The sequence below is a fragment of the Capricornis sumatraensis genome, chromosome 22 (assembly GCF_032405125.1).
Source record: "Capricornis sumatraensis isolate serow.1 chromosome 22, serow.2, whole genome shotgun sequence".
Classification (NCBI taxonomy): Eukaryota; Metazoa; Chordata; class Mammalia; order Artiodactyla; family Bovidae; genus Capricornis; species Capricornis sumatraensis.
This window is the reverse complement of record NC_091090.1, coordinates 12,130,660-12,147,172: the sequence shown is the minus strand read 5'-3', so window position 1 is coordinate 12,147,172 and position 16,513 is coordinate 12,130,660. Positions and strand designations below refer to the sequence as shown.

The 16,513-nt window shown below is 52.1% G+C and overlaps 2 protein-coding genes across 2 annotated transcripts; one reads left to right on the top strand and one right to left on the bottom strand.

Annotated features, from left to right (window-relative positions):
• Window positions 1–684: 684 nt before the first annotated feature.
• PSMB9 (proteasome 20S subunit beta 9) lies at window positions 685–7,128 on the bottom strand. The gene is made up of 6 exons (XM_068960958.1): window positions 7,006–7,128; window positions 5,060–5,127; window positions 2,821–2,952; window positions 2,032–2,161; window positions 1,671–1,812; window positions 685–812 (listed from the first exon to the last, which is right to left on the bottom strand). Exons 1-6 carry the CDS (start codon window positions 7,063–7,065, stop codon window positions 685–687), a joined length of 660 nt encoding a protein of 219 aa, XP_068817059.1. The 5' UTR covers window positions 7,066–7,128.
• A 540-nt stretch (window positions 7,129–7,668) lies between these two features.
• On the top strand, window positions 7,669–16,317 carry TAP1 (transporter 1, ATP binding cassette subfamily B member). Its single transcript, XM_068960697.1, has 11 exons — window positions 7,669–8,266; window positions 8,716–8,830; window positions 8,969–9,099; window positions 10,053–10,258; window positions 11,429–11,626; window positions 12,439–12,567; window positions 12,730–12,918; window positions 13,764–13,937; window positions 14,170–14,332; window positions 14,594–14,730; window positions 15,723–16,317. Exons 1-11 carry the CDS (start codon window positions 7,669–7,671, stop codon window positions 15,933–15,935), a joined length of 2,253 nt encoding a protein of 750 aa, XP_068816798.1. The 3' UTR covers window positions 15,936–16,317.
• The last annotated feature ends 196 nt before the right edge of the window (window positions 16,318–16,513 follow it).

Sequence of the window (16,513 nt, the reverse complement as noted above, 5' to 3'; positions counted from 1 at the left end):
AAGTGTTAAATGTCGGGCTGGGTTAATTATTGCAGATTTCAGGGAGGAGATGGTATATGAGTCTTGAGGGAACAGGTTTCACGTCAGTGGTAGAGGAAGGGCATTTGTAAACAAAATCCCACATCTCCAGTTTTGAATTGCCATGACTTCCTCATAGTAACCTTCCATCTATTCTTACCTAGAAGTGTCAATAGCTGTAGCCCATACCTAAGGTTTTTTGGTTTGGGTTCTAAGAGATAAATGGTTTACAGGCATGTAGCCATTGCTCAGTTCACTAAGTTTCACTTTTTGGGGTTATTGTTACTATTCTTTGAAATTCACAAGTCTCCCTTCCCCAAATAGTTAAGTATTTATCACGTTTTGGCCTCTAATGTGAATGAATGCGTTATGAGAGGAACCCTTTTCCGCGTGATCTGGCTGGTGCTCCTAGCCAATTCTCAGGTGTGTAGCTGTCTTAGCTACCTGAGATCTGTCACGTACACCTGATTCTTATCTGCTCCCCCACGCCCTCCTCTGGGAAAGATGTTTTAGAGGTAGGGGACAAAAGAATACAAAGATACGCTAACATTTGGGTGGGCAGAAGCCCCCTTCCCTAGCTTCACCTCTCTGAGTGCACACGGACCATACCAGCTTCTGGTTCCAGAAAGTTTATTACAAAATAAAGGAGAGTCTGAGGAGGGAGATTCACTCATCATAGAATTTCGGCAGCTCGTTGCCCAGGATGACTTGATGGTCCACCCCAGCGCCTGTGATGGTGACCAGGTAGATGACGCCCCCGCTGGAGCCGTCCCGCTTCATGGCCAGGGCGATCGCTGTGGAGGGTGCCGGGTGGAGAGAAGGAAGTGAGAGTGGCTTAGCTGAAGAAGTCCCATGGGACCTCCCTGGTGGTCTGGTGGCTAAAGCCTTGGAGGGGGCCTGGGATCCATTCCTGGTAAAGCAACTAGGTCCCGCATGCTGCAACCAAGGCCCCGTGCAGCCAGATAAATAACTATTAAAAAAAAATGGTTTCCCTTCCCTTCTGCCCATATGCCTACTACCACATGCAGACTTCAGAACACATCTCCTAGAGATGCGTATTTAGTGGTGGTCAACCAACTTAAAAAATACAAAGGTCTTCATGCAACGTCCATGGTCTCAATAGTCCTGCCATGATTGATTTTGTAACAAGTAGATAGGCAAGCAGCTCCCAAATCCTTGAATATGTAGCAATTGGCTCTTATGGGCTGGCCCAAGCGCACAACTGATTTCCTGTGGTTACCCTAGATCTTTCTTTGGTGTGCACAGAAGGGCCTTGGTTGATGCCTTTTGTCCTAAAGTGTGTTAGTTCCTCAGTCGTGTCCGACTCTTTGAAACCCCATGGACTGTAGCCCGCCAGGCTTCTCTGTCCATGGAATTCTCCAGGCAAGAGTACTGGAGTGGGTAGCCATTCCCTTCTCCAGGGGATCTTTCCAACCTAGGGACTGAACCCAAGTCTCCTGCATTGCAGGTGGACTCTTGACCGTCTGAACTTTCCCTAAAAGCCCATATAGTTTAGCCTTTGCCCCTTCACTCTCAGAGGCATCCCATTTGGACATTTCATTAGATGGGCCTCGATGTCTTTCTCGTCCTCACACTCGACGTCCTTACCACGTGTAACCCCTGCCCCAGGTGCCCTCCCGCCTGCGTATTACCATTCGTGGTGAAGCGTCTGCACTCCTCTGGGGACATGCCTGGTTTATACGCCGCATCCACGTAACCGTAGATGTAGGTGCTGCCAGAGCCACCGATGGCAAAGGGCTGTCGAATCAGCATCCCGCTCATGGTCCCGTACACCTGGGGAGGCACCCTCCGCTCAGACTCCCTGAGACAGGCAGGTGGTCTCCACGCCCTGCAGTGAAGCCCCAGCACCTCATACCCGTCTCCTCTGAGACCGTCCTACGCTTTTAGGGGCAGTGTCTTTGGAACTCAAGGCTGGAATGCCATATGACTGCCATCTCCCTCTATGGGGAAGAGGGGAACTCCGAGGAAGGGGGGACGCTGGGAGAGACTCACCTGGCCCCCTTCGCGTTGGTCCCAGCCAGCTACCATGAGATGTGCGGACAAGTCCTCTCGATATTTATAGGTGATGTTTCTCACCACGTTTGCAGCAGCCAGAACGAGCGGGGGTTCCTCCAGTTCCATCCTGAAGGAAGGGTTAGGAATAGGTGGTGATATGCTTTCCTGGAGGTCCACCCTCCTAGACCATCATCCTCATCTCTGCCAGGTGACCCCTAAACACTAGCTGCAAGGATTCAGTCTCCAGCTCCCCTCCCACTGGTGCGGGGGAACCAGAGTCTCACCTTACCCACTAGGAAGAAGGTTTCAATTGTTAACTGTTCTCCCCTCTTTACTGCGTCCCCCGCCCCCCAGTCCCCAGTGACAAAAGTCTCCTGGCCACCGGGGCCCTGCACATATGGGTTTAGAAGATAAGCATCACTTCTGCCCCGTGACCTTGGTTCCCACACAGTCACCACCTGATACCACGGTGGGCTATGTCCTCATCTTCTTCCTCCCTATTTATATTAGGAGAGTGATCTGCAGTGTTCAAATCACTTTTACTCATATTTTTTGGTTTGGGAAATAACTATCTGGTGAGGGAGGTGCTATTAGTTATCTCTGCTTTCAGATGCAGAAACCAGCTTTGAGAGAGTCGAGTGCCAGTTCAAACAGAAATGAAAGCTGAAGGCAAAGCAAGAAGTTTTCCTTCTCCACGGTAGCGCCCCTGGAATAGGACATGGTGTTGGCGTTCACTGAGTGGGGGAACTCTAGGCGGCCTGGACGGGGGAGCCCACCGTTTCGTACCCATGGAGCTCCAGCTGGTAGGCGGCCATGTCCGCTATGGCCTGAGCGTCAGCAGCTGAGCCGGAGAGAGCGCAGTAGATGCGCGGGTGCAGCGGGGAGAGCTTGTCAAACACTCGGTTCACCACCGCCTCCCTGTCAGCAAGCAGTGCAAAGTCCTCAGCATCGGAGTTGCCAATTTAGAGAGATTTAAGTGTCGTTGATTTGCAGTGTTGTGTTAATTTCTACTGTATAGCAAAGTTGATTCAGTTATACATATATATATATTTTCATATTCTTTTCCGTTATGGTTTATCACAGCATTTTGAATAACTTCCCTGTGCTATATGGGAGGATCTTGTTGTTTATCCATTTTGTATATAACTTCGTCTGCTGATCCCAGACTCCCAATCCTTCTCCCCGCCCCCGTCTCGGGAACCACAGGTCTGCTCTCTACGTCTGTGAGTCTGTTTCCCTTTTGCAGCTATGTTCATTTGTCGTAGTTTAGATTCCATGTATATGTGATATCATATGGTATCTATTTCTGACTGTGCCTAATTTGATCATTCCAGGTCCATCCACATTGCTGCAGATGGCATTATTTCATTCTTTTTTAGGACTGAGTAATAGTCCATTGTGATATACATATATATATACACACACACACACATACACATAATATGCATATATATCACATCTTTAAAAATTGTGTATAGGAGTATAGTTGATTTACACTGTTGTGTTACTTTGAGGTGTATGGCAAAGTGAATTATATACAGTTATCCACTCCTTTTTAAAAATTGAGTATAAAGACAGTCCTTAGAATGAGAGAAAATATTTGCAAATGAAGCAACCAACAAGGGATTAATCTCCAAAATATACAAACAGCTCATTCAGCTGAATATCAAAAAACAAATAATCCAATCAAAAATGGGTGCAAGATCTAAATAGACATTTCTCCAAAGAAGACATACAGATGGCCAAAAAGCACATGGAAAGATGCTCAGCCACTGATTATTAGAGACCTGCTCTATCCGTCTTGTACAGAACAGTTCGCACCTGCTCATCCCGGACCCTGTCCTCCTCCTCTGCCCCACCCTTGCAGCCACAGGTCTGTTTTCTACGTCTGTGAGTCTGTTTCTGTTTTTGTTTGTAAAACTAAAAACTACAATGAAGTATCACCTCACACTGGTCAGAACGGCCATCATAAAGAAAAATCTACAAACAATAAATGCTGGTGAAGGTATGGAGAAAAGGGAACACTGCTACACTGTTGATGGGAATGCAAATTGGTACAGTCACCGTGGAGAACAGTATGGAGGTTCCTTACAAATCTAAACATAGAACTACCATATCACCCGGAAACCCCACTCCTGGGCATAGATCTGGAGAAAACTATAATTCAAAAAGATACATGCACCCCAGTGTTCATTGCAGCGTCATTTACAGTAGCCAGGACACGGCAGCAACCTAAATGTCCATCAACAGACGAATGGATAAAGAACACGTGTACTGCTATGAACACAGGGTGCAGGCATCTCTTTGAGTTACAGTTTTGCCTGGATATATGCCCAGGAGTGGGACTGCAGGATCATACAGCGAGTTGCTAAAATTTCTGATGTTCTTTTGACAATAGAATGGCTTCAGAGTACATGAAATTTAACACCTGGATTAAAGCGGGAAGGAAAAAATTGTCTCAGACAAATGAAACACTGCAAGTGATGATCAAAATCAGACTTAGATTTTATAATAAAACAAAAATACTACATGAAATTAAGAATAATCTTCCCCTTACTAATTTTTCTCTGTTATTAACCATCTTGAGGAAGTTATGTGTTCTCTGGCACATAAAATAAGTAATGCGGATCTAATCCGGTATACTTTTCTTGTATGTGGGGAAACTGGCCAAAAGGAAGAAAGACACACTTAGTTCACACAGTGGATCAGAAAGCAGGTATCTGCTCGGCAGAACCATCTTTTCTATCTCTAAACACAGGTGGAAGGAAGACCCCTGAAATCCCTGTTTCCTAAACTCTTTTCAGACCCAATTCGATGACCCCCTGGGACAGGCCACATTAGCATTCAAGCCCCAGATTCTTCTCCATGAGTTCAGAGACCCAAACCCTCACCCAATGTCTTATTATAGTGGCCTTTCTGAAAGGTTCACTCAGTTTCTCCAGAGCTTCAGTTTGCCAGTCTCTATGAATGTGCATTGGGCGCCACGGGCTTCCTTCCAAAAGTACCCAGGGTCACTGGTACTCACCCTGCAGACACCCGGGAGTCCGATCCCACCACAACGCCCCCATCAAACTCTACTGCCATGATGGTTGTCTGCGGAGACACAGAGGACAGAACGTCAGAGCAGGAAGAGCCTTGACCCCTTCATGTTAGATAAGGAAACATTCTCAGAGAGGGGAGGCGACTGGCTCAAGGTTATCTGGTAATTTAGGCCAGAGTTGACTCCCAGGATGGGATTTTTTTTTTCTTTCCGTTTTCTCTATTGTCTTTCCTGGCTGCAAGGGAACGTCAGAGTCTGGCCAGTGGTATCACATAGAAAGAATGGCCTCCCTAAAATTCTTTCCGCTGTGAAGAGAGAGGTGGGGTGAAGCTCCCACGGCTTCCCTCTGAGTGAAGGGCTCAGGGGGGCACTTCCAGACCCTGATGACGCAGCCCCACACATGAATGACCTCTGCGTGCGCTTGTGTGTGCACAGATGTGCTGCAGATCTTGCCACACAGCAAGTGACCGTGACCTTGGGAAACAAGCTCAAGCCTTTTTATTAGCCCAGAATCATCCACCCCACTCTCCCCTTAATCAGTTTACTGAACAAGGGAAAACATCTCAGAGGTCAGTGGTTACCATGGCCACGTGTCAAGGAAGGAGGAGAATATCAGGAAACACATGGGAGAGTTTAAAATAAAGGTCTCGTTTAAGAATTTCTGATCAAGAGGTAAAGAGCAAGGGGACTTCCCTGGTGGTCCAGTGGTTAAGACTGTGCTTCCTTTGTAGGGGGCATGGGTTTGATCCCTGGTCAAGGAACCAAGATCCCACATGCCATGTGGTGTGGCTAAAAAATAAATTTTTTTTTCTTTAAAAGAGTAAATAGCCAGGGAAAGAGATCTGTAGCAAGAGAGGATTTGATTGGGGAGTTTTAGCTGACTTTTCCAGGTCAAGAAAAGAATTAAGGAAAAGTGAAGGAGAATAAAGCCACTTTTTTTTTTTTAACTTTAAAGATCCTGCAAAGGAAGAAACTGCATCATACAGAAGGCAAGTGACTTGCCCAGGGTCACACAGGACTAAAACGCCCATCCAGCTCCCAGGGTTTGTTCTGACTTGTACTTCTTACTGTTCATCTGGTGGTGAGGGGAAGAGTTTCTAATTTATGAATGCTTTCACTGCTATATTCCTCAGGGCTTCCTAAGTTGCTCTGGGCTCCAGGGATATTGGCCGGAGTGCTCATTTTGACACACTGATTCATCGTGAAGAGCGGACCAGAGATTAGGGGTAACCCCACCCGAGAGGTTAATCCGTTATAACAAGGCTGCCGGAAGCTGAGAGTGGTGGCGGTCACTTGAGAGCAGAAGGCAGCCAGCCAAGGGCTGCCACCAGCCCCCCGGGGGCCCAGCCTGGGCAACAGTCCTCCAGCAGGTTGTGGAGGTGGGTGAGGAAGACACGGGGAGGGGAGCACGATGCACGTGGGCCGAGTAGCTGCCTTCCTGGACCAGGCTGGGCACTGGCAGCGCGAGCTCACAGGGAACCCCCGTGAGCAGTGCCGGGGTCGTAAGTTCCCCGGCGCGAGTCCATCAAAGGTCTGTGGGGGCACGTTCCTCCCCGCACGCTCCCAAGTGCCGTCCTGTTCACTCGGGGCACCGTGTCCTCATCTCTGCTCACCTTCCCCAGCTCTCCCCCTTCACTGAAGCAGCTCCTGTCTCTAGTCCAGAGTGAAAGCGAAAGCGCTCTAGAGCAGCTTCCCCTCAACGCTTCCAGCTCGGAGCCCAAGCACCCCTTCCCCGCCGGCCCCCCGGGCCCAGTCCCTTGGCGGCCCCCCGAGCACCCCGCTTCTGTAGAGACGCCCGTGTTCCTTTTGGGATGCGCGCCCCGGCTGCTGCAAGTGGTCTCCTCCCTCTTGCGAGTCTCCGAGTTAACCCTGTGGCGCTTCCAGGGTCCGCCCATCCCTCCGTCCCTCCACTGATGTTCCAGACTCATTACCCCGGTGTGGACTTCTCCTGCCCGGGGCAAGTCCCCGCTGGGGGCTCCGGTCCGCAGCATCCCGGCTCCGCGAGGCTCGCCGCTCCGGGCTCCGGTTTCCGACCTGGGACCGCGCGCCGCGCGCTGCCCAAGGCCCCGCCCCCGCGCCGCGCCCGCCAGGGGGCGCACGAGTCCGTGCCGCCGCGCGGGGCGGCCCGGCGCTAACTTGTGCGGGGCGGGTCTACCCGGAGACAGATGACGCAAGAGACCGGGGCCAGCGGATCTGCCCGGAGACGGATGACGCACGAGCCCCGCCTGCAGACCCGGGGCCAGAAAGTCCCGGGCAGCGCGGCCCCTGCAGGAGGCGGTGGCACCCGAGGCGGGGCTCGGGTGGCGATGGAGGAGGTCAGCCTCGGATCTGAGGTCCCTGCGCTCCTCCCAGGTGCTCTGGGCCGGCCGCCTCCGCAGGGGCCGGGCCTGGGAAGCCGGGCCGCTTTCGTTTTCTCTTTCCCCTAAACCGCCCGCTTCTAGGCAGCGCCGCGGGCTCGGCCGGTTCCCGGGACTTTCCGAGGCCCCGCCCCGGTCCGCCTCGGCCTCTCCCCGCGGCGGTCCGGATTCCGGCCCGGGGCTCGGACTCCCACAGCACCGCGTCGGGGACAGCGAGAGCCGGGACCGCGCGCGCCCATGGCCTGCCCGGGGTCCCCAGCTCCCTGCGGCCGTCCGCGCCTCCCCCGCGTCGCCGTCGCGTGGCTGGGGACGGCGCTGCTGCTCCTCGCCGACTGGACGCTGCTCCGGCCGGCGCTGCCCCGAGTGGCCTCGCGGCTGGTGCCCCCTGCGCTGCCGCTGCTCCGGGTCTGGGTGGCCGGCCTGAGCCGCTGGGCGCTGCTGTGGCTGGGGGCCCGCGGCGTCGTCGGGGCCGCGCTGGGCTTCCGGAGGGAAAGCACGCGAGTCCTCGGGTGGCTGGCTGTTTTGGAGCCGCTGGCGGCGGCGCTGGGCTTGGCCCTGCCGGGACTCGCCTTGTTCCGAGAGCTGGTCTCCTGGCAAGCCCCCGAGGACACGGACAGCGCCGGGCCCCTGCACTGGGGAAGTCGCCTGGACGCCTTCGCTCTCAGCTACTGGGCGGCACTGCCCGCGGCCACCCTGTGGTATAAGATCAGGAGCCTCTGCGTGCAAGGAGCTCGCGGGGCTTTTGGCCTGGCGATGAGCCGGCTTTTAGTCTTCCTGGGTCCGGAGAAAAGCCACGTGCAGTTCATTTTGGCCCTGGTGTTTCTCTCCTGTCTTGGTAGGTAAGGTGGGGGCGGGGGGGGGCGCTTGCAACGGGAAGGTGGACGGGACTGGAGAACTGGGTAGGAATTGAGGGGCATGATCAATGAGATCAATTGGTGTGGGTTCTCGGAAATGTGGGTTGAGGGGAAGGGGACCCAGCTCAGGTCTTGATCACCCCAGTGGAGCGGGAAGGTCCTGACTGGGTAATTGTCAGGGTCCTGGACTCCAGGGCTGCCCTGCGTGTTGTTGCTTCACTGGCCACCGTGGACAAGGGCTTTTCCGGGGCAGCCCATCCTACAACCGCTAGGCTTCCTCATTAAACCTCTAAAGGTCTTTGGGCCCCGTGTAGGTGGAGATGGTATCTCTCCACTGCTCTGCAAGAGAATGAATAAAGGTGAAAAGCCGGTGGGCCAGGGCCTGGTGAGAGCTCACCTGCTTAGACTTGCTATTTCTTCCCCTCCGCAGGGGAGATGGCCATTCCGTTCTACACTGGCCGGCTCACCGACTGGATTGTACAGGATGAGACAGCCGCTGCCTTCACCCGGAATGTAACCCTCATGTCGGTCCTCACCATAGCCAGGTCTGGGCACTGAAGTTGGAAGGCTGGGGGACAGGGGATTCAGAAAAAGTGGGAGTTGGAAGTTGGGGCTGCCGTCCAGGGTGAACTTCTGGGGGACCTCCTGACCACCCCGGGCCCCCTTCTCTTGTCTCCCCGTAGCGCAGTGCTGGAGTTCACAGCTGATGGAATCTACAACAGCACCGTGGGCCGGATGCACAGCCACCTGCAGGGAGAGGTGTTTCAGGCTGTCCTGCGCCAGGAGACAGAGTTTTTTCAAAAGAACCAAGCAGGTTTCTCATGAAACTCTTTTCACTATCCATTCACGTACTGTTTATACACCCATAAAGTATTAAATTATTAATCTCTCAGTCATGTCCGACTCTTTGGGACCTCATGGACTGTGGCCCGCCAGGCTCTCTGTCCATGGAATTCTCTAGGCAAGAATACTGGAGTGGGTTCTCCAGGGGATCTTCCCGACCCAGAGATCGTACCCAGGTCTCCTGCATTGCAGGGAGATTCTTTACCATCCGAGCCACCAGGGAAGCCCATACCTCCTCTTTTACCTATTACCTTGATTTCTGTCTCTCACACATAAACATTGTCATGTCTTATTCTCAACGTGCCTCAAGAGCAAAACATACTTCTTTTATTTAAGAAAAGCCTAGTGTTTCCATCCAAGCCTCACAGACTTATCCCTCTGTGTGTGTTTAGATAGAAATGACTGGAATTTAAACCTTGAAATTTTGAGATCACAGAGTCCAGCCACCTTGCTTTGCAGAGAAGGGAACTGAGGCTGTCCCCAAATGCTGGCGCTTGCCTAGATGTGGACGAACAGAGATGAATTCGGAGTCAGAACCCCTCTCTTGATTCCCAGTCCAGCGCTTGCTACAGTTTCCTGGACTGCTGTTTAACAGCAACGTTGTTTCTCTCCAGCTATGTTAGATGATTTGCTTAAGTTTCTCCTGCCCCTGTACCTGGGATATAAAAGTTCTTAGAGAACAGAAATCTGTCAGAGAAAACGAAATCCACAAGGGCATCTTTTTTTTTTTTAAACTGAAAAGTCTTTAGCCAGTCTTCTCCTCTGGACACTTTTTCCTTGTGTTGAGGTTCCAAGTCTCCCTAACCACTGACCTTGTCTTCTCAGCCTTCTTAGAACCCTTCCCCTGGCACCCTGGCTCACCTGTCCCTCCCATCACTCTGAGATTCTCATTCACACCACCCTCTTCTCCCCAACCCTTGACAGGTGAAATCACATCTCGGGTGACAGATGACACGTCCACCATGAGTGAGTCTCTGAGTTCGGATCTCAGCCTGTTGCTGTGGTACCTCATCCGGGGACTGTGTCTCCTGGGGCTCATGCTCTGGACGTCCCCGTCCCTCACTGTGGTCACCCTGGTCGCCCTGCCCCTGCTCTTCCTTCTGCCTAAGAAGCTGGGGAAATGGCACAAGGTGTGTCTGGGGATTTGCTTCAACCTACGCTGACTCCTACCGCCCAGACATGGTGGGCTCGCTTCCTGTCAGGGTTCTTTCCTGGCGCCTGCACTGATTCTGCATCTCTGTGGGTCCATTTGTCCACATTCTTGGGTTGCTCAGTGTCAGTTTTCATGTTCTCCGTGTCTTCTAACGTCTGCCCACTACCTGTCTTTAAGAATACGATCACTGAGGTTAGGATTAACATATAGACACTACTGTATATATATATATATATTAATAAAATAGATAATCAGTAACGACTGACTGGATAGCACAGAGAACTCTACTCAATACTCTGTAATGATATATAGGGAAAGAAGCTGAAAAAGAATAGATATTGGGTTGCCATTTCCTTCTCCAGGGGATCTTCCCAACCCAGGGATGGAACCCAGATCTCTTGCATTGGCAGGTGGATTCTTTATCACTGAGCCACATGGGAAGTCATATATATATACACACACATAAATATATATCACTTTGCTGTACTACTGAAGCTAATACAATATTGTGAATCAGCTATGTTGTTGTTTAGTTGCTAGAAAGAAAGAAAGTGAAGTCACTCAGTCATGTCCAACTCTTTGCGACCCCGTGGACTGTAGCCTACCAGGCTCCTCCATCCACAGGATTTTCCAGGCAAGAGTACTGGAATGGGTTGCCATTTCCTTCTCCATGTTTAGTTGGCCATGTAAGTCATGGCCAACTCTTTGCAACCCCCATCCTGGACTGTAGCCCACTAGGCTCCTCTGTCCATGAGGTTTCCCAGGCAAAATACTGGAGTGGGTTGCCATTTCCTTCTCCAGAGGATTTTCCCGACCCAGGGATCAAACCCATACCTCTTGAATTGGCAGGTAGATTCTCTGCCTCTGAGCCACCACAGAAGCCCCCAAATAAACTGTATTGTAATAGAAAAGAAAATAAAGAATATGACACTGATCTCAGGAATATGACCCCCATGGCCCTTCTGAAGCATTTCCCCCTTTTCTGTTCCTCTTTGGCGTGGGGGGAGGTTGGTGAGTGGTAGGAGCGGTGTCTTTTTCTCTCTTGTCCCTCTGCTGCCTCTCACCTGTACTGATTGGGGAATTCAGGTCTTAGCATCCCTCGTGGTTTGCCAACCCCGTGTGGTATCTATGGTTCATACCTCCACAGATGCTGGCAGAACAGATGCAAGAATCTCTGGCAAAGTCCAGCCAGGTGGCCATCGAGGTGCTGTCAGCCATGCCTACAGTTCGGAGCTTTGCCAATGAAGAGGGTGAGGCCCAGAAGTTCAGGCGAAAGCTGCGCGAGATGATGGTGCTCAGCCGGAAGGAGGCCCTGGCCTACGCGGTCGACCTCTGGACCGTCTCTGTGAGCACCTGGGCGTGGATGCCTATCCCCTGGCCCCCGAAATGGTTCATCACCATTCCCCTTCCCCTGATCCTGCTCTGCACTCTTCCTTCTCCGGGCAGGGGTGGGTTCAGTGTCTGTATCCTAGCAACCAGAGGCTGGGTGACCTAGTGTTCTGAACCCCCTCCCTCTTTCCAGGCATGCTACGTGGCTTCTTTTCCCCGTGGTGCACAGAATCTCCATGACCCCCTTTGTAGGAAAGCACCATGTCTTCCAGTCCCAGGACTTCTCCTTGCCTCATGGGGCAGTGTGGGGAATGGCAGGTAGCTTTTGTTGGGCAGCTTCATGCTGGGACTAGGGGCTAGCAGAAGCCAAGGAGGAGGGGCATCCTGTGATGTAATTGACAGAGAATTAGACCGTCGATCAGAAGTTCCTGCGTTGATGCTACCACTTGTTAGCTCTGTAGCCATGGGCTATTAATAGTAACTTACCTTCTCTGAGACTTATTTTCTTATTTTAAAAGATGAGAGTGATATAACCTTGTTTATAAGATTCTTGATGTGAATATTAGATGACATTACATTCATGAAAGCCTCTTGCGAAGAGCAGAATGCTCCCCAAACAAGGCATTCCTGGTGACGGTGATGATGGTAGTTGACTTGTATCCTGTGCACCTGAGTGATCACACCACGGGATGCTCTGATTCATTCTTTAATCCCTGTTGAGCCCCATGTGTTGCTTGGCGCAAAGGGACTTTCTCTCTCCTTGATATTAACCATTCTGGTTCTTGACCTTCCTGCTTCAGTCCCTTTTTCTCTGTGGTCTCTCCACAGGTCTCAGGGATGCTGCTGAAGGTGGGAATCCTGTATTTTGGTGGGCAGCTGGTGACAAGTGGGTCTGTCAGCAGTGGGCATCTGGTCACCTTTATTCTGTACCAGATCCAGTTCACCATAGCTGTTCAGGTGAGGTCCCTCCGTGGCCACTCCCCAGTGCTTTTTCTTCCCGTGTGCCACCACCATCCAAGTCACTTCCCTTCCCTCCTTCGCCCACCTCACATCCCGTAACCCTGGCAACAGACTGGCTCCCTCCTGTGTCCCACCTCACTGTTCATACCGCCCCTCCAGGTGCTGCTGTCCAGCTACCCCAGGGTACAGAAGGCTGTGGGCTCTTCAGAGAAAATATTTGAATACCTGGACCGGGTCCCTAACTGCCCAGAGAGTGGGTCATTGGCTTCCTTAACCTTGCGCGGCCTCGTCCAGTTCCAGGGTGTCTCCTTTGCCTACCCAAACCATCCGGATGCCCCTGTGCTACAGGTACAACCTACAGATCCCTCCGTTCCTCCAGCCTCCCTCTCAACTGGGTCATCCTAAATGGTCTTCCTGCCTTCAGCCTGCTTAGCGCCACGTATAGATAGACCCCCCTCACCCTTCAGAGGCAAAGATGAGCAGCATTTGTCCCCTAAAACTGCCCCAGGGATTTCCCTGGGTGGTCCGCTGGTTAAGAATCCGTCTGCCAATGCTGGGGGCATGGGTTCGACCCTGGTCCGGGAGGATCCCCACACACCATGGGGCAACTAAGACTGTGTGCTCGAGGCTGTGCTCTGTATCAAGAGACGCCACCGCAGTAAGTCCATGCACCACAAATAGAGTAGCCCCTGCTTGTTGCGACTAGAGAAAGTCCGCATGTAGCAGTAAAGACGCAGCACAGCCAAAATACATACATAAATAAAAAGCCGCCCCAAACTCAAGAACAGTCAAGATTTCCAAGGAGAATGGGAGTGGATGCTCTTAGGGTTCTTACAGGTTCTCCTGTAAGGCATCACCGAAGCAGAGGCTGTGTCTCCAGTCTTCCATACTTCCTTTTTCTTTCCAACTGTGCTTTTGAACATGACTTTTTCTTTCCCCCCTACAGTGTCTGAGACCCAGCGTGTGGCTCTTGATGCTTAAGTTCTGCCTTTGTCTTTGTTTGATCTTTCATCTCTGCTCCACGGGGAGTGGTCTATGTGTGCGGGAGGGGAGGAGTTGCCGTATTTCCCCCACTTTTCTCCTTTCTTCTCTGGGGGAAGACGTAGACGAGACACCATAATGAGTGGATGATATCTGGTCTTAAGGTTAGGGGCCTCTGGCTGTCTCTTAGTGTGTGGTTCTCCGGCTTCCAGGGGCTGACCTTCACCCTTTGTCCTGGTGAGGTGACGGCGCTGGTGGGGCCCAACGGGTCTGGGAAGAGCACGGTGGCTGCGCTGCTGCAGAACCTGTACCAGCCCACTGAGGGCCAGGTGCTGCTGGATGGGGAGCCCCTTCCCAAATACGAGCACCGCTACCTGCACAGACAGGTGAGCAAGAAGATGGCATGGGGGTGGGCAGAGAGCCTCAAGTCAGGAGAGCCTTCTCCACGCGCACTCTGAGCGGAAGTTAGGAGACCCTGGGGGGAGGAGGGCGTGGGGTCAGCAGGGAGGCCGTGCCACTTTGTGACAGGCTCTCAGTGGAGATGCTCAGCCTTCCGTCTCTAGATGACCACACTCCTGTGTTCCTCTTTCTATGACTCTGCATTGTATTTTGTCCTAGGTGGCTGCTGTGGGACAAGAGCCTCTGCTGTTTGGAAGAAGCTTTAAAGAAAATATTGCCTACGGCCTGGTCCAGGAGCCGACCATGGAGGAGATCACAGCTGCTGCGGTGGAGTCCGGAGCCCATGGTTTTATCTCTGAGCTCCCTGAGGGCTACGACACAGGTGCTTGCTCCCATCGCCCCCCAGACATCTTTACCTTCACTGAAACCCCAGTAGTCTTGCCTTCACTCCTTAGCTCCTCCCACCCCACTGACATCAGTTTGAAGTTAAGATCCTGTTCTCGTGTCTCTTCCTTCCTCATATCCTCAGAACTCCTTTACCTTCCCAGAACCTTTCTTACCCTGATGCGTCCATCAGTCCTAGTGTGTGCGTGTGTGTGCACGTGTGCTTACCCAGCCCTCGCCTTGGCCCTTGTCTCTGCAGAGGTGGGTGAGGCTGGGAGCCAGCTGTCCGGGGGCCAGCGTCAGGCAGTGGCCTTGGCTCGAGCCCTGATCCGGAGACCAAGCGTACTCATTCTGGATGATGCTACCAGCGCCCTGGATGCAAACAACCAATCCCTGGTGAGACAGCTGTCTTCTTATCGCCTGTTTCCCACCCAAGCTGCCTTGTTTCACTCATCCTTTGTCATTATACCACGTGGAAATTTCCAAACCAGTCCTTGCAGTTCTCACTTCCCACGAGCTTCTCTCCAAGGTGGCCTAGTGCCCAGAGCCATATGCTCAGTCATATCTGACTCTTTGCAACCCCCTGGACTGTAGCCCACCAGGCTCCTCTGTCCCTGGAATTTCCCAGGTAAGAATACTGGAGTGGGTTGCCATTTCCTCCTCCAGAGGATCTTCCCGACCCAGGGATGGAATCCGAGTCTCCTGTGTCTCCTGCATTGTGGGTGGATTCTTTACCCCGTGAGCCATCAGGGAAGCCCAAGATGCCTAAACCTGGTTAGAAGAGATGGTCTACAATCCTGAATCAGTGAAGCCAAACATGAGCAAAAGGCCATCCTTGTAATGCTAACGTGAACTGAACTTTTACTATGTGCCAGCCATGCTGGATGACCCTTCACATGTACTCTCTCCCTCAGTTATCATGAACCCTTGTGAGCTGGGTGTTGTCATCCTCATTCAACAGATGAGCACACGGACACTGAGAGAGGTGGAATTACCTGCTCAGTGTTGTGCAGCTGTTGAGTAGCCGAACCTGGACCCCAGCTAAAGTCTGCTCGACTTGAATGCTCATGCTCTTTACTCAGTTTTATCTCCTTAAAAGAATATAAAAATTAGGATGGAGAGACTTTCCAGTCCCCTCCCCTCTCTTGTTTTGGGTTTCACCCTAGGACTCTTTACTTCTATTCCGCTGTTGCCACCTCATGTAAACAGCCCTTCACAAATCATAAGTTTGACAGAGAAGCACTCAGAAGGAGACTCTTCACTCTCTTTGGGGTTATTGGCAGAGGTGGTATTGATTGAGGCAAGGTCTCTCCCACTTCTGGAAACACAGGTGTCTTCCTGAGCCGGGAGGGGTCCTCAGCTCTGACAGAATCTACGTCTTTTCTCAGGTGGAGCGGCTGCTCTATGAAAGCCCTGAGCGGGGCTCTCGGTCAGTGCTTTTCATCACCCAGCGCCTCAGTTCGGTGGAGCAGGCTGACCGCATCCTCTTTCTGGAAGGAGGCACGATCATTGAGGCAGGAACTCACCAGCAGCTCATGATGAATGAAGGACGCTATTGGGCCATGGTGCAGGCTCCTGGCGGGCCAGGGGCTCCAGAATGAAACAGTCCTCAGACCCACAGACTCTGTCTCCCTCCCTCACTCCCTCCTGCATATAGTGGAGAGTTTGAGAACAGAGGTCTTGCCAGAGCTGCAGCATGGGCAGCTGCTTCTGAAATGTAACCCCCTAGGTGATGCCTGAAATTTTGCCATGAGTGTTACCTGCTCTCCAAGCTCCTCTTGTGGTGATGCGGATTTCAGGGTTGAAAACAGGGGTGCTAACTCCTTGTGTAACTGGGTTTGGAGCCAGGGTTGCTGTGGCTAGCACCCAGACAACGAAGAGAAATATTTAGAATACACATGGAAGGTCGGTTTCTTTCCAGTCGGACCCCAGGCGGATGCTGGCGCATAAATACACTGTAGTTTCTTGATATTTATAATAAAATTGGTGTTTTGTACTGTGGTTTCTCATGTTTTCAGTGGCCCAAGTGGCCCACCGAACTTTGCAGCGCACTCTTCGGAAGCCGGGTCTTTCCCTCCTTCGGCATCCTCAGTGATCCCCAGCCCGAAGTGTGGCATCTTCTCCCCTAAGTTTTCTGTTCCCATGGTTGCTCTCTCCACTTCTCCAGCCCTCTGTGCCC

Excerpts from the sequence above, each read along its gene's own strand:
- PSMB9 (XM_068960958.1), bottom strand. The coding sequence starts at position 7,065 with ATGCTGCGGACCGGAGCCCCCAGCGGGGACTTGCCCCGGGCAGGAGAA. Across the intron at positions 5,128-7,005 it reads CAGGAGAAGTCCACACCGGG|ACAACCATCATGGCAGTAGA; the intron begins GTAATGAGTCTG and ends GTGTCTCCGCAG. Across the intron at positions 2,953-5,059 it reads GACTCCCGGGTGTCTGCAGG|GGAGGCGGTGGTGAACCGAG; the intron begins GTGAGTACCAGT and ends GCTTGCTGACAG.
- TAP1 (XM_068960697.1), top strand. The coding sequence starts at position 7,669 with ATGGCCTGCCCGGGGTCCCCAGCTCCCTGCGGCCGTCCGCGCCTCCCC. Across the intron at positions 11,627-12,438 it reads TCGACCTCTGGACCGTCTCT|GTCTCAGGGATGCTGCTGAA; the intron begins GTGAGCACCTGG and ends GTCTCTCCACAG. Across the intron at positions 14,731-15,722 it reads ATGCAAACAACCAATCCCTG|GTGGAGCGGCTGCTCTATGA; the intron begins GTGAGACAGCTG and ends GTCTTTTCTCAG.